The 16034-nt window shown below is 41.0% G+C and overlaps 1 protein-coding gene across 2 annotated transcripts; it reads left to right on the top strand.

Moving 5' to 3' along the window:
* Positions 1-9180: 9180 nt before the first annotated feature.
* Positions 9181-12253, top strand: nmrk2 (nicotinamide riboside kinase 2). Of its 2 annotated transcripts, XM_072668558.1 has the most exons (8): positions 9181-9387; positions 9861-9951; positions 10801-10849; positions 11135-11309; positions 11396-11467; positions 11564-11670; positions 11777-11862; positions 11959-12253. In XM_072668558.1, the coding sequence occupies exons 1-7, from the start codon at positions 9362-9364 to the stop codon at positions 11860-11862; spliced, it is 606 nt and encodes a 201-aa protein (XP_072524659.1). In that variant the 5' UTR covers positions 9181-9361; the 3' UTR covers positions 11959-12253. The 2 variants fall into 2 exon arrangements, with proteins under 2 accessions (XP_072524659.1, XP_072524660.1); XM_072668559.1 differs by lacking the exons at positions 9181-9387; positions 10801-10849 and having other exon boundaries at positions 9862-9951.
* The last annotated feature ends 3781 nt before the right edge of the window (positions 12254-16034 follow it).

Genomic DNA, 16034 nt, shown 5'->3' with positions numbered 1-16034 from the left:
TAGCTCAGTGTGGGCAGTAGGCCAGAGGTCAAAAAGCATACCACAGTGTTAGCCATCAGCTAAGAGCTAATAATGGGTTCATAATGGCCATTGTGCCCTTGATCTAAGCACCTAACTCCAAGGGACAAGACGTTGTGGATCAGTAGCTAACAGACCGAAGTAAAAGCTAAACAACGCAAACATAATGTTATTATACATAATGAGTTAAAAAGCTTAACCCAGCTTCTCGATAAGGGCAGTAAGATAGGTGTCAGGAAGCATGTTAGTCAACAGCTAAGAGCTAATTATGAGTTGAGTCCATGCTGTTAATGGTCACTGTGCCCTTGATCAAAACAGCTAACTGCAAGGTACAGGACGTCATATATCGATGGCTAAGACCCCGTTTACACCTGCTCACTTCATATGACTAGTAAGATTTTAGCTACGTGCACTTGCACTCGGTGGTCAAATGTGTCTCTGGTTGGTCAGACCGAAATCTGGTTTACACTTGCGGTTTTATGTGGATTGAGACCAAGCAAGCACAATTGGCCTTGCTCTCATAGGCAGCTACATAGTGGCTTCAGGGCTTCGGAAAAGAGCCGGAGGAGACGTGCTAGTCTTCACACTCCTACTGTTGGGGGTATTGCTAGTGATGGGGATGGGGGGGTTACATGAACCCTTAGCTCAACAGGTAGGTTAGGCATCAAGAAGCAAACCACAGTGAGGTAAGTATGAGTTCAGTCCCAGTGAGTGGGGATCCTTGTAGTAGCCAGTGGACCAAAGTATAAAGCAAATTACATGTGAATGTAATGTGTAGCATTACAGCATTCAGTCCAAGCGCTATGTTAGCCAGGCAGCTCATAAGTGACACTAGGCTAGGGGTCAAAAAAACAAACCATAGTTATGCAAAGCCATTAGCTAAGAGCTCATCATGAGTTTGTCAAAGCTGATGATAGTCACTGTGCCCTTTATTGAGTCACCTAACCTCAAGTTACCTCAGGGGGCTAATGAACTGAAGTATGGCATAAACATAATATATAGCCAGGTAGCATTTAGTTTTGCTACAGTGTGTTCTCAGCCAAGAGACTTCAAATAAAAACTGAATGCCATGTGTCCTATCACTTCTGGAATTCTGTGGCTCATAACTGTTGACCTAACTCCACAGGACATGTCGTTAGCAAAGCCATAACACAATCCGAACAATGTTATTACCCTTCTGATGTGGGCTGTTTTCAGTGTACACCAGGCTGTTCTGCTCTGGTGGAAAAGCTTGAAAATATAATGGACATCTTTCCTGGAAAGAAGCTGCCACCACCACCACCACCACAACAACAATCGGCTGTTACAGTAGAATTCACTTCAAAACACTGGAGGATGAACCCTACAGGTTCTGTACAGGCTATATAGGTATATAGGATTTCTGCACAGCTTTTTATTTCCCCCCTCAAGCAGACTTAATTCAACTCACCTGTTAATTACCAGGTTTGGTGGGTCTGTTTTAGCAAGGAAATCAGCTGACTGTGCTGGACTCCAGCCCCTGATACCCAACCCTACAGTAGAGAAACTATTGGTTTACTGGAAAACATTTTTTGTAAATGAGATGCCTGAGTGTAAAGAAACTTTTAAGATCCTCAAACCTCCACATAATGTAAATGTGTTCTAGTAAGATCCCTTAAGCTCTGGTAATGAATCCTTACATTATGTGACGGTTCCTTTAAAATGTTCTTCATGTGAGCACATGATTCTATAATGGCATTACTCAAGGTACCCTTAGTGGCATTTATTTTCTTTAATATACACTCAGCCATAACATCGCTCCACCTGCTTAATATTGAGTAGGTGACCCCATGTGCCACCACACCAGATCTGACCATTCAACGTTACTCTAAATGACCTCTGAAGGTGTCCTGTGTATCTGGCTCCAAGATGTTAGCAGCAGATCCTTTAAGTTCTGAGAGTTGTGAGGTGGGACCTCCACTGATCACATCAATAAGCCTTGGGCGCCCATGACCTTTCTTGGAGCACTTTTGGAAGGTACTGACCACTGTATACCAGAATGACCCCACAAGACCTGCCTGATGTTTTAGGGATGTTCTGACCCAGTTGTCTAGCCATCACAATTTGGTTCTTGTTAAAGTGGCTCATATTTTTATGCTTGACCATTTTTTCCATCACCTTCAAGAACTGGCTGTTCACTTGCTGCCTAATATGTAGATCCGACCCCTTGACAGATACCACTTTACTTATGTTATGGCTGATCAGTATAAATGTGAGAGGAGGTTCTTTAGGTCTATTTTCAAACAGTGGTTATTGTGTGTGATCACTCAAAGAACCATTTGTGGCACTTTTCTAGAAGTTCTAGATTCTAGATGTTCTAGATTCACCAGTGGCTCCGATGAGTTTAAGAGGTTAAAAAAGTTCTTCACACTCACACATATCATTTACCAAGAAAAAATGATCTTTAAAGATCCTTCTATTCTCTAGAACTGAAGACGCTTCTGTGGCACCTTTCTTTTAAGGAGGTTGGGATCATAAATTATTCAAACGATCTTCGGCTGTTCTTGATATCCACTAGTTCAGCACACTTAGCTATTGACAAAATGCATGAAAGAAAGTGCATTTATACTGATAGATCGGGCACAGCATAGGCATGTGGCCGCCCTGCTAATAAAGCCTCTGATCTTTCAATTGGCCTGACAATAAAGGGCTACAACGATAAACAGCTACAACCATTACAATCAATGGGTGAACTTGTAAGGGCCACCCGCCGTCGCACCCTGGAAATGTTTTGGATCCAATCAGGATGGAGGAACACAATGGTTCAGGTTTGTTAAAATGGCATCACATTGACATGAACATCTGTCACTTCTGACTTGAGCATGACCAGTCTGGACAGATCACATGTCTGCGAGCCATGCTAGTATTCCAGTTGGTTGCATCAGAAGCATCTGTGACGCGGTGGCACCTTGCTCACACACACACACACACACACACACACACACACACGCAAAGTGACAAATATAGTGCTGGGCCTGGTCCACTGAGATCTGCCCAGGCATGGAGTATTTAAACCCCCGCTGTTGAAAATTCCGCCGCGATGTGCAAGCTACGCAAGTAGAGCAATTAGAAACGCTTTGATGAACAGGAAAAGCACATGATTAAGCAATGCCTCTCATCAATATCATATTAAACCCTTCTAATTATTACTTTTTTAAACCATGGAATCACAACGGGGCCAATAGAAATGAGCCAAAATCTTTACATTAACACTAGAGATAAGTAGTATTACTGTATGGACTGGTATCTACCGTATCACATTATATCATGCTCTATTGTTGTAGTGTGACTCGGATGTGGCTAGTGTAACATTGGTGCCGCTCCTCAGCACTCCAATGAGCCAGTATTGGGGCACACACACCTCTTAATCATTGAAATCAGGTGTTTTATTCAGTCCAATTGCCACAGATGTATAAAATCAAGCACCTAGCCGTGCAGTCTGCCTTTACACACATTACTGAATTAGTGGGTGGTTTTAAAGAGCTGACTGAACTCCAGGGTGGTGCTGTATGTAATAGGAGCCACTGCTGCAACAAGTCAGCTGGTGAAATTTCTTCCCTTCTAGATATTCCACCATCAGCTGAGAGTGGATTTATTGAAAAGTGGAAGCGTTTAGGAACCACAGCAACTCGAAGTGGAAGATCACGTAAAGAGCGGGGTCGCTGAATGCTGATGGGCATAGTGCAATTAAGTGTCCAACGTTTTGCTGCCAAGTTCCAGACCTGCTGTAAGAGCTGCAAAGGCGGACCACCTCCATATTTATGCATATGGATTCAGAATGGGACGTCATTAAAGCCATTAAAGCTCTTGTAGGTGTCCCGATACATTTGTCCTAGTGTATGAACATTTTTTCCTTCTTCTATACAGCTACCTATTTGGAGGAAATAAATGCCAATGCTTGACCCAATAGCAGTACTACTACACCCAGGCCTTCAGTGCAGATCACAACATAGTCACAAAAGAGGGTAAAGCCCCCCTGTACAACAATGCTAATTTCTGCTAGCCCCTCATATAGGAAGGTAATTGTAGACTAACGGCAGTGCACTATATTCATAGCTTGTAACAGACAACAACATATATTCTACAGCTTAATTCCTCCCTGTGTTGGTGGTTAATCTGACATGTTAGGCCTGTTGTTCTACCAGTGAAGTCCCAAACAATGGGAGAACTCACTTAGCTACACAAAAGTATTGGGACACCCATTCATTGTTTCTTCTAAAATATAGGATAGGATATTAAAATCGGTTATTAAAAAGGGTTTGTTGGAGTAACTGTCTCCACTTGATTTGAGGATTTGATTGCATTCCGCAAAAAGAGCGTTAGTGAGGTCAGGATGTTGGATGATTACCATCCCACCTCATCCCCAACTTCCCAGCTCATCCAACAAGTACTGGATGAAGCACTATCCATCATTCCAGAGAACACAGTCCCACTGTTCCACCTATACCCCTCTAGTCTACGCCTGGCATTTGGCATAGTGCCAATAGGTTCAGGTTTATCTGCTCCAGAGAGTCCTATAGTATTGGTAGTACTTCTCTAAAGAAACTAGACCAACAGTGTGTCTGTGAGTGAGAATTTTCTTCTTACTCTTCCATAACATACATGTTAGTTTTACACTAGTGACCAAATAGTTTATACATGTATTAATTACTCAAAAATAAATATTATGATTAATAACTCAAACTTAGACTAGTGTTTAAAGGGTTAAAGTACAGATTTGAGTCTGTATATGGGCCCAAACATAAATTCCTCATTTATCATGACCGCGTACTGTACGTTTTAGCTTTACAGTAGGCAGTGAAATAAGCCTGTAGTTTAAGAAGTTAACCCCTTCTGTGGAAATTGGTGGGTCTATTCTTTGGTAATAGAAGTTTGTAATAACACCATAGCCTGTTTAAGGGATTAATCTCTTCCATGTGATACCATGAGCTGAACCCTGCTGTCGTTCTTAGGGAATGGAGTGATATACATTTCCACAGCAGTCCACATAACTATAATTATATCAGCTATAAAATGTCTCAGCAGTCTGGCCAGCAAAAGAGCAGTTCCCATACCTAAACCAAGCTAGCAGATGACCAGCGTATATGATCTAACACTGCTACAGGCTTTTCTCTCCAACCTGAGGTTCTCTCCAATCCGTTTGTTGATATTGTGATTGAAATATCATGAGTGGTATGCTGGAGAAGTGACAGAAGCGCCGGCTCAGGAGGGGTAAAGCGATACACGGACGCAATGTAGAACAGCAGCATGGCAGCCTGAGGGTCATGTCGAAACCAAGGACGGCTTTTACGGACTAGCTCCAAAGGCACCTCTCTAGTGGTCAAGTGCCCATTACAGCTGGGCTTTGTGCTACCTGTGGAGTAAATAATGCTATTTTCCTATTTTAGAGGGCAAAACATATCATTACCTAAAAAAAACACGGCTTTGTATTCTGTTGAGTATTGCTGCTCGCCTTTGTCCTGTGTGTGTTGTTGTTGTGTAGAGTAAAACAATCAGGATAGTGTCTTCAGCTCAATTCCAGGATAGGAAAACATGCACCTTAAACACCTTATTACATGACACATCACAGAAATACCACAGCATGGGATTGAAAATAATGGTTTATATCAAAGCTGTACAGTCCTAAAGCTGGAACAAATAAAAAACTCTTCTATTAATATCTAACAGTAAATACATACAAATACCTTTACACAGATACATATACATGTATTATAAATAATTCACTTATTTACATAACATGGTAATACACCCTTGAAATAACTGTTTCAAATTAGCTCTATTACTGAACTTATTTAAAGCTTGATGAACTAACATGCTGTATGTCATTTTTCAAATGTTACAATGCACACCACATTTACTGCAGAACATTAGAAACAGCCCTTATTCATATAGGAATATGGTTCCACATTCAAATACAGACCAAACACTCTACATTACAATGTATTACAGTATACAGTGGGGAGAACAAGTATTTGATACACTGCTGATTTTTCAGGTTTTCCCACTTGCAAAGCATGTAGAAGACTGTAATTGTTATCATAGGTACTCTTCAACTGTGAGTGATGGAATCTAAAACAAAAATCCAGAAAAATACATTGTATGATTTTTAAATAATTAATTTCCATTTTATTGTGGGAAATAAGTATTTGATACACCAGAAAAAGAAACTTAATATTTGGTACAGAAACCTTTGTTTGCAATTACAGAGATGAGACGTTTCCTGTAGTTCTTGACAAGGTTTGCACACACTGCAGCAGGGATTTTGGCCCACTCCTCCATACAGATCTCCTCCAGAGCCTTCAGGTTTCGTGGCTGTCGCTGGGCCACACGGACTTTAAGCTCCCTCCAAAGATTTTCTATTGGATTCAGGTCTGGAGACTGGCTAGGCCACTCCAGGACCTTAAGATGTTTCCTACGGAGCCACTCTTTAGTTGCCCTGGCTGTGTGTTTTGGGTCGTTATCATGCTGGAAGACCCAGCCACGACCCATCTTCAGTGCTCTTACTGAGGGAAGGAGGTTGTTGGCCAAAATCTCACGATACATGGCCCCATCCATCCTTCCCACAATACGGTGCAGTCGTCCTGTCCCCTTTGCAGAAAAGCATCCCCAAAGAATGATGTTTCCACCGCCATGCTTCACGGTTGGGATGGTGTTCTTGGGGTTGTACTCATCATTCTTCTTCCTCCAAACATGACGAGTGGAGTTTAAACCAAAAAGTTCTATTTTTGTCTCATCAGACCACATGACCTTCTCCCATTCCTCCTCTGGATCATTCAGATGGTCATTTGCAAACTTCAGACAGGCTTTGACATGCGTTGGCTTGAGGAAGGGCACCTTGCGTGCACTGCAGGATTTTAATCCTTGACGGCGTAGAGTGTTACTGATTGTTTTCTTTGAGACTGTGGTCCCAGCTCTATTCAGGTCATTGACCAGGTCCTGCCGTGTAATTCTGGGCTCATTCCTCACCTTCCTCAAGATCATTGATGCTCCACGAGGTGAGATCTTGCATGGCGCCCCAGACCGAGGGAGATTATCCGTTATTTTGCATTTCTTCCATTTTCTAATAATTGCACCAACAGTTGTTGCCTTCTCACCAAGCTGCTTGCCTATTGTCCTGTAGCCCATCCCAGCCTTGTGCAGGTCTACAATTTTATCCCTGATGTCCTTACAAAGCTCTCTGGTCTTGGGCATTGTGGAGATACTGGAGTCTGACTGATTGAGTGTGTGGACAGGTGTCTTTTATACAGGTAACGAGTTCAAACAGGTGCAGTTAATACAGGTAATGAGTGGAGAACAGGAGGGCTTCTTAAAGAAGAAGTAACATGTCTGTGAGAGCCAAAATTCTTACTGGTTGATAGATGATCAAATACTTATTTCCCACAATAAAATGGAAATTAATTATTTAAAAATCATACAATGTATTTTTCTGGATTTTTGTTTTAGATTTCATCACTCACAGTTGAAGAGTACCTATGATAAAAATTACAGTCTTCTACATGCTTTGCAAGTGGGAAAACCTGAAAAATCAGCAGTGTATCAAATACTTGTTCTCCCCACTGTACATACCTACAGTGATCCAGAGAGGCCGTGTTAAATATCTTATCTTCTCGACAAAAAAAATAGAGTTATCCTAGGGAAAACAAGAAAATAAGATGTGATCACAAGAAAACAGGACCAGAAAATGTAATAAACTCATGGTCTTTCCGGACCTCAGTCAAAACTAATTTGCTTGTATATATTTGTTAATAAATCAGCTTTATTTTAATGTCACATGAGCACAGGTGTAAATAAGTGTGTAAACACAGGAGTTAATAACTTGTGCTAGTGAAAATGAATTTATAAATGCTACATAAATGAATATTGAATAAACTATATTTACATATATACATATATATGTATATATAAAATAAGTAAAATACAAAGAATTTACACATTACCATACACTATACCGTCATTGTCTCCATTTCGCCGTATTTCACTTTTTGACAGAAAATGACTTATTAAATAAAATAATAAGAATATATGTGTTACATACATGTCCCATACAACTGCTGCACAGTTTAAACATACCACCTATTAATAAAAGTCGAATAAATCTACAGATGTTACAGATTGTTATTACATATGGGCTCTTATAGTGAGGGGTGAAAGAGTCGGTGTGCAGTGGTGTGCAGTGTTCGTGTTAGTGTAAGTACAATTCCAGGTGGGCTCATGAACTACACCCAGGTTCCTGCACTTTAAAAGCCAAAAGGATACACATATAGTTATTGTTGCTGTCAAAGGTAAAGCTGTCTTTCCCAAATTGCAGCTTTACAGGAAAATGAATTTTTTTTCTTATTTAAGTCAGTGTACAGAAATATTCCCTCTGGGAGCATTTCTTTTGGTCTATTCATCGTGACATTCTGATATAATGTAAAGAACAACTGCCAAAAGAAATGTATACTCCATGTGACTTTTTTCACTGAACCCCTCTTTTTGCACCTGACAGAGGCGCCACGTTGCGCAAAGCCCTGAATCTGCCTTTAGCGCCATTGATTAGCACAGCCCACCCAGCCCTCCCTAAAAATCCGGTCTCAACTTCCCACGTGCCCGTTAAAAATAACCATTTCTGTCTAATTTCCCTTCAAAAAGCAGCTCGAGCTTTTCTAGGTCACGAGCTATTAGCCTATAATTATAGATCTGTCATTAATAAGAAAGTGATATGGAATCAGTTATAGACTGGAACAACCCAAACGCGTCACTGTGCTTTATCCAGTCACCTTACACACACACACACACACATCAGTGGCGGCCGGGCTGTGTGATATCAGACATTAAACGCTGTGTATTTCCAGTGTTAAACAGTGTTAAGTGAACTAACTCCTGGTGGGCACTTACGACCCCCTCACCCTCCTCCCCATGCCCAACCTTTACTGCTCCAGCCACGTGGCGACGGACGAAGAACGACAGGTGCAAAACTGGCCATATTGCCCTCGTGCACTTAGAGCCATGTGATTGGACGGAGCTGTTGCGCAGCTGACCATGAGTGGTTATGGGAAGAGCGGTCTCGTTGGCGAGAGTTGCGCATGCGCGACCCGGCGTCCGGCCCACTGCTCTATATAATGAGGAAAGTCAAGTACATCAATGAAATAGTAAAGAGGAGGAGAAGAAAGGGAGGAGAAGGGAGGAGAAAGCAGGAGAAAGCAGGAGAAAGCATTAGAAAGCAGGAGAAAGCAGGAGAAAGCATTAGAAAGCATTCCGGCGCGTTACTTTTACTTGCGATTTAAGTTGTCTGGCGAGTAGGGTCAACTTTAGCAACTCAAAGACCAAGAAATAGAAAGAGAAAATGAAGTTCATCATCGGATTAGGAGGGTAAGTCAGCATGGTATCTCTCTTTTTATTTTTAATTTTTATTTTTTTACTTTTGAAGAATGTACCAAACCTTGTATCTCGAAAAAAAAGTTGTTTTTTTGCCATAATTGGACTCAGAATGAACATGACAGATGTTCTTTACATTTTGTCCAACTTTGATGATAAATGGACCAATAGAAATTGCTCCACATTGACTCCCATTGAAAGTTCATCAGTTGGAGATACACCTGTTTTTTGTGTGACATTGACAATATATATATATATATATATAACATCCATATTACATCCAGGTTATGAGTATTATTATTATTAGTAGTAGTATTTCATTCAGTTGAAGGTGATGTATCTGTTTGAATGAAGCAAAGCCAGGTCATTACCTCTTCAGTTCAATACAGTTTAATACAAAGGTGATAATGTGATAGGTGTGATCTACTGTGACGACCACTAATGCAGGCCTATGTTTCTATTCACAGCGTGACCAACGGTGGGAAAACCACACTGACGAAAAGACTTGAGAAGATACTACCAAACTGTTGTGTGATACATCAAGATGACTTCTTCAAGGTATTAAAATAGATCACTTTCTATCTGTGTGTCTATCTGTGTCAGGTTAGACTGTTTTTGAAAACTGTGTTTAGCTAATATTTCATTAGCATGTATGACTGTAAATAACCTAAAGTGTTGTAGAGTCTTTCTAGAATTTCTTCTAGAAAGACTGTACAGGTAAAGTAAGCTTTGTAGGATTTGTCTTCTGTGTTTGTGGGTGTTTTGTCCGTGGCATGTGGTTACTACACACTCCTATGCTGATGTTCTCCTGGACAGCCAACCTCAAGGAGGCATAAAATGAATGATTTTGGCTACCTCTGACTAACCTTACATGCAGCAGGGATTTAGAGGTAGCTGACATTCATTTGTGTTTCAGAAGTTTTATTTTCACTAGTTGTATTCTCACGGCCATCCATTGATTTATCACTTCCCTCAGTCTCTAGTATACACACTACAGCAGAACAGCTAAATACACATTACTGATCTCTAAAGGGCCCTTTTCATACCTCACCTGCCAGTGGCTCACTGTTATCAGTGACTTTTCAGTTGCTGAAATGCCATTCTGTACTTTTCAGTAACCTCAAATTCCACCATATTAATGATGACCATTTTAGTCCAAACCCACAAACAAATGTGCACTCCAATCTGTGCACTCCATCCACTGCTGTAAATTCAGCTGGAACCTTAAGGCCTAATTGCCTAATTGAGGTTCAGTCAACCGAACCGAGTTCAACACCTATGGCTGATTGACTGACACCGAAGAAAGACAGCCATATTTAGCCTGAGGGCTTGGCATTATATGTCCAGGTGGGATCAGCACTGCGTGAGCGATCTGCAGCAATGTTTTATTGGTCACTGTTATTGCAGCCCCAAGATCAAATAGAGGTCGGGGAGGACGGCTTTAGACAGTGGGATGGTAAGAGTGGCTTTCGGCTGTAGGAAAAAACGACAGTAATGTATTCCTCATCTTTCCATGACCATTTCGATTTTGCCTTTGCAATTTTGCATTTTCAAACCTAAAATCTTAAAAAATAATTCTTATGATTTGATTGTAAATGTTAACATTCTAACTATTAATGTAAAAAAGAGAAAAAGGAAGAAAACAATACAGAAGAAAAAAAAAGTGTTACATAATATTCATAGTGCCATTATTCTGGTTTGTGAGATGTTGTCTCTTTTTTCTTCTGTTGCCCATGTGCAGTGATCACCGCTCTGGACATGGAAGCCATGGTGAACACTGTAAAAGGCTGGAACGAGAACCCGGTGAAATTTGCTCGCTCTCATGGTGTGACCCTGTCACCCTTGGCTGATGGTTCTGATCCAGAGAGTCAAATCCACATTCTTCTTGTCGAGGGCTTTCTGCTCTACAATTACAAGTAGGCTTGGATTTCTTTGGCAAGCGTTGCTTGGCCAATGATACCACAGAACTGCTTTTGAACAAAATTTCTAAACTTTCTTGCAGACCTCTGATTGAGATCTTCAACAAGTGCTACTACGTCACCATTCCATACGAGGAGTGCAAAAGAAGGAGAAGGTAGGAGTCCATGAGTTGCCTCATCCATAGAGATCTGCTATCCTCACTACCTACTGGGCAGTCTTGTTAATCTCTCCTTGTTTTATCTTGTTGTAGAACAAGAACCTACACAGTGCCTGACCCTCCTGGTCTGTTTGACGGCCATGTGTGGCCCATGTACTTGAAACACAGGAAAGAGATGGAGAACAACTGCAGAGTCATTCGTAAGTGACCCAAGCTTCCCCTTATGGGTTGAAATGTGAGGGCACTACATACATCACAGTGTTTTGAGGAATTCACTGTTTTAACACTCCTCTTTTGCTCCCACAGAATATCTGGATGGTATGAAATCGAAGGAAGACATCTACAACCAGGTTTACGAAGACATCCAGAACACCCTGTTGAATAGCTTATAGGTAAAGCCCTCGATCTTGAATCACTCTTTGTTTACTGTGTGCCAGTTTTTATAGTGTCAGTATTTTAACCCTGATTTTCTCTTTCTTCTCTTTCAGCGGGTCCGAACCACCTGAAGATGCCTGTGTATAGAACTGTAAATAGTAGTTTAAGTGATAGCACCTTCTGCCATAGAACAAATTCTGTAAATATGATCAAAGAAATAACTTATTTTTGAGCCAATGGCTGAAGCCTGGAATTTTATATTGCCTAACTGAATGTAGGTTTTCTTTTATATACAAAAATGGAGTAGACCTGGATTGCTGTATAACATGATGGCTAACGCTGTACTGTCAGCATATGTTATTATGTTAAAACAAAGGACTGATCCTCATTGAAAGACATTCAAATCCCCTCCGTGTTGCGTTTTTATTGTTAACAAGGGAACACTGTGTACAAACACATATTACAATGCCTTCTAATCTGTGGTGAATGAATAACTCAATCAGATACAGTTGCTCGTATATCTAAAGTGGTCATTAAGTCATGATGGATGATATGAGATCATGTTGTCCTGATGATAACAGGCAAACTGTGACCTTCCTGATGCCTGAAGGACATGTCTTTGTTAAATAATTCCAGCATGAACTCCACATAAACGTGAAATACGTGAGGAAAAATCGGTGAGGAAGTGCTTTCCCACTGGCACGTCTTCAGAGCGCACAGTACTGTTGTTTACTAATGTGATCTTGACCTTGCTTCTATTGAGTCATGTGACTCTGAGGTTAGCAATGAAGTGGAAATGAATAAATATAACCCCCAAGATATAAACATAGCCTGATTAGACAAGCAATAGGTAATCCATTATCAATACCTCATGGAAAAAATAGCATAGTACAGTGTTGGGGGCGGGGGGATTCAACGTCTGAAGCATTTAATGCCTCCAAAAGCAACTTAACAGATGGCTTTTAGACAAAATGGTTAAGAATACATTGCCTATTGCCTAAATAAGATTTTGGTGCTACTTTTTTATCACTATCAACATTACTTACACTATATGTCCATGTTTGTTGACACCTCTACTAATGAATATATTCAGCAACTTAAAGTTGTAACCATTGCTGACACAGATGTGCAAAAATGCACACACATAGCTTGTCTAGTTCCCGTCGAGAAGTCCTGCCAATATAATAAGACCTTCTGGAGTAGCCTAATGCCAGGCATGGGCTAGAGCTCATTCTGATCCTCATTAACGTTGCAGAATTTAGTTACAAGCCTTCCCTGGACAGTAGAGAAAGTTACTCCAACAAATGCAGGATGAAGTGTCACTCACTTTACACCTGGTCACTTTATAAGTCTTGAGTATCAGGATATTATATATATATATATATATATATATATATATATATATATATATATATATATATATATATATATATATTTGAGCCATATGTTATAGCAGTGGAAACGCTGCCGTCTCTCCAAGACGCATTCTACAATCAAAACCGCCCCCAGTACACTCCAGACACCAGTAATAATTGCAGCGCAACAAGAGAATTTGCATATTCCATCTGGTCTGACTAACCGGAGAAACATCTAATTACTGAGTGTAAGGGCGTGTGGGTAAAATCTTTTCAGAATACAACTCCAGATACTAGTCACATGAAGTGAGCAGGTGTAATACAGCAGGTGTCTCTTTTGTAATACCCTTGATTTCAGGAGAAATGATTAAAGAGCAGGTGTCCCAATACTTTTGTCTCTATAGTGTATATTACAATACATTACAAACTCATAACAGCTGAGTAGAGTTACCAGTGATTTTAGAGTAAAAGAAAAAATGGCTGGTTCCTGTTAACACCACTGTAAAGAAATCCATAGGTTCCTCTTTAGTGACCACATCCAACCCCTCTAACTGAGTTCAATTGTTTGTAATGTCTCAAAAGTTTATGCTAGCAAATTTTGAAGACAAGGACTGGTGGAATTCCCCTTTAACCCCTAATGTGAAATTCTGGATTCATCAGATTAAACAGAATCTTATTAATTCTCCTACAGAAAGCATACAGCTTTACTACACATTGCAAAACACCTTGTTCTTCCCAATGACTTGTTCTAAAGCGAGTCGTGAGCTCAATGCGAAAAGCCTTGTCTGGCTACTCTGTGCCACCCCTGGAAGATAAGAGGGTGAGTCTTATCTTTTAGTGCGTGGTCAGAAGGTCTGGAGTGCCTACGCTGAGGCAGCTGGGAGTGGGTGGCAGTGAGGGAGTTTATATTTAGGCTAGCAGCGTCAAGGGAGGAGAGTTGGAATGGGGTCTTGAAATATTTTTGCCCTCTCACCCACAGAACCACCCATCAAACCCACCCCCCTCCCCCCACTGCCACCCTCAGCTACGGCTTCAGAGAAAGGTGAGTGGCAGACTGGCATTCTTGCCAGCATCACAGTTCATTACGAAGGGCAAGAGTGGAAAAAGGGGCTGGCAGCTGAGCTGTACACTCGTATAAATAAAGCCTCCTAAATGGTTCTTACCTTGGAGGAGTACCGTTCTCAGAAAAGAAACAAATAGCTATATTATGTGGATTAAAAGGGTTCTTTAAAGAACCGGACATTAAAAGCATCTAGAATCTAAAGATGTTCTGCTATAGTATCACTTCCAAGAACCCTGATAAGCACCTTGATTAGTGTGTGATTAGTGAGTGTAGATCAGTTTCAGCCCAATTTTAATGTGAAAGTGGTAACAAGCAAGATCTGGTTTACTATCAAGAACCTTGGGAACATTATCTCATCTAAAAGATGACATTATAAAATGAGGCCTCATCAGCACCATTCCCAGGTCCAATATGCTTACTAACAGCCAAATCTTTCAGATGATACAATCACTGCTGACCCCCATTTTTACTTGGCACCTTTCCAGAAGAGAGAACAACCAGCTTTATTTGGGGTTCATGGTATGAATTAAGGACTTGTCACAAACCCTCATAACTGGCATAGACGGACAACAGCAGGAGAGCTTGTATGCGCAGCTGAAAATGTGTGAGGGAACATTTCCAGCATTTTTCCAGCGACTTGAAGGCAGTATTAGCAAGCGTAGCTTGGGTGGCTTTTAGGTAGAGTAGCTAGTGAAATATACATATAAAAAAAATCTATCAAACTCACACCACACACACTGCTGTCTTTTTCATAGATATTCATAGATATTTGAGAAATTGCTGGTGTACTGTACTTGTTACAGAGACTGTTCTGTATTTCTACTACTATTTTTGCAGTTAGCCAAGTTAACCAGGTCAGCATCCTCGGTTTAGCTCTGTTTCAGTGCTTTGAGCCTGAATCCACTTTTCACTTTGTCTTGTCTTTAAGAAATGCATGAAACCAAAAAAATGGGGGGTTTATAGATTAGTGATTGAGTGATGGTGCTACAGTGATATTTTGACACAGTTGTCGCAGTAGTTGTATTGAGTGGAAGTACGTTTTACCCCGATATTGTCTTAAACGGAAGACAGCATGGATTATCAAGAAAAAGGTCAGTTTATCCATTCTGCACTTGAGCTGGCATTTCCATGACTGGCTGAGGGCCACACACTAGCTACCGCTTTCTGGCTCTCTCAATGGCCTACACCCATAGCAACCCACTGGGAATTATCTTGGGCCTCCTGATGGCCAGGTAGTGCTTTGGTAGTGTCAATCAATCTACCAAACTTAAATGAAGAGCTAACAAATCCCCAAAAATACACACTGATCAGTCATAACCTTAACTCCACTGACAGGTGAAGTAAAAAACACCTACAGTGGCATCTGGGTGGATATGCTAGGCAGGAAGTGATCCAGTCAGTTCTTGAAGGTTATGTGTAAAAAGCAGGAAAAGTGGGCAAGCATAAGAATCTGAGCCACTGAGAACCAGACTGTGACGGCTAGACGACTTGTGGGTCTTGTGCAGTAACTTCCAAAAGTGGTCCACCTGTGAACTGACAACTGCTCATTGATATAATACATGGAGGCCCCAGGGTCTGCTGCTAACATATTGGCGCTTGATAGCACAGGACAACTTCAGAGGTCTTGTGAAGTCCATGCCTCTTATGCTCAGATCAGTTGTGGGGGCATCTGTGGTGGGGGACCTACTCAATATTAGGCAGGTGGTACTAATGTTATGGCTGATTGGTGTATACCGAGTTACAGTAAAAAATAAACAAGAATGCTCTTTAA

This window comes from Salminus brasiliensis, chromosome 23 (assembly GCF_030463535.1).
Source record: "Salminus brasiliensis chromosome 23, fSalBra1.hap2, whole genome shotgun sequence".
In the NCBI taxonomy this organism is placed as follows: Eukaryota; Metazoa; Chordata; class Actinopteri; order Characiformes; family Bryconidae; genus Salminus; species Salminus brasiliensis.
The sequence above is the reverse complement of the archived record's forward strand: the minus strand, read 5'-3'. Positions and strand labels throughout refer to the sequence as shown.

What these genes read in the sequence shown, in the direction of transcription:
- nmrk2 (XM_072668558.1), top strand. Translation starts at nt 9,362, where the DNA reads ATGAAGTTCATCATCGGATTAGGAGG. An exon ending in CGGCTTTAGACAGTGGGATG is followed by an intron (nt 10,850 to 11,134) that starts GTAAGAGTGGCT and finishes GCCCATGTGCAG; the next exon opens with TGATCACCGCTCTGGACATG. An exon ending in GAACAACTGCAGAGTCATTC is followed by an intron (nt 11,671 to 11,776) that starts GTAAGTGACCCA and finishes TTGCTCCCACAG; the next exon opens with AATATCTGGATGGTATGAAA.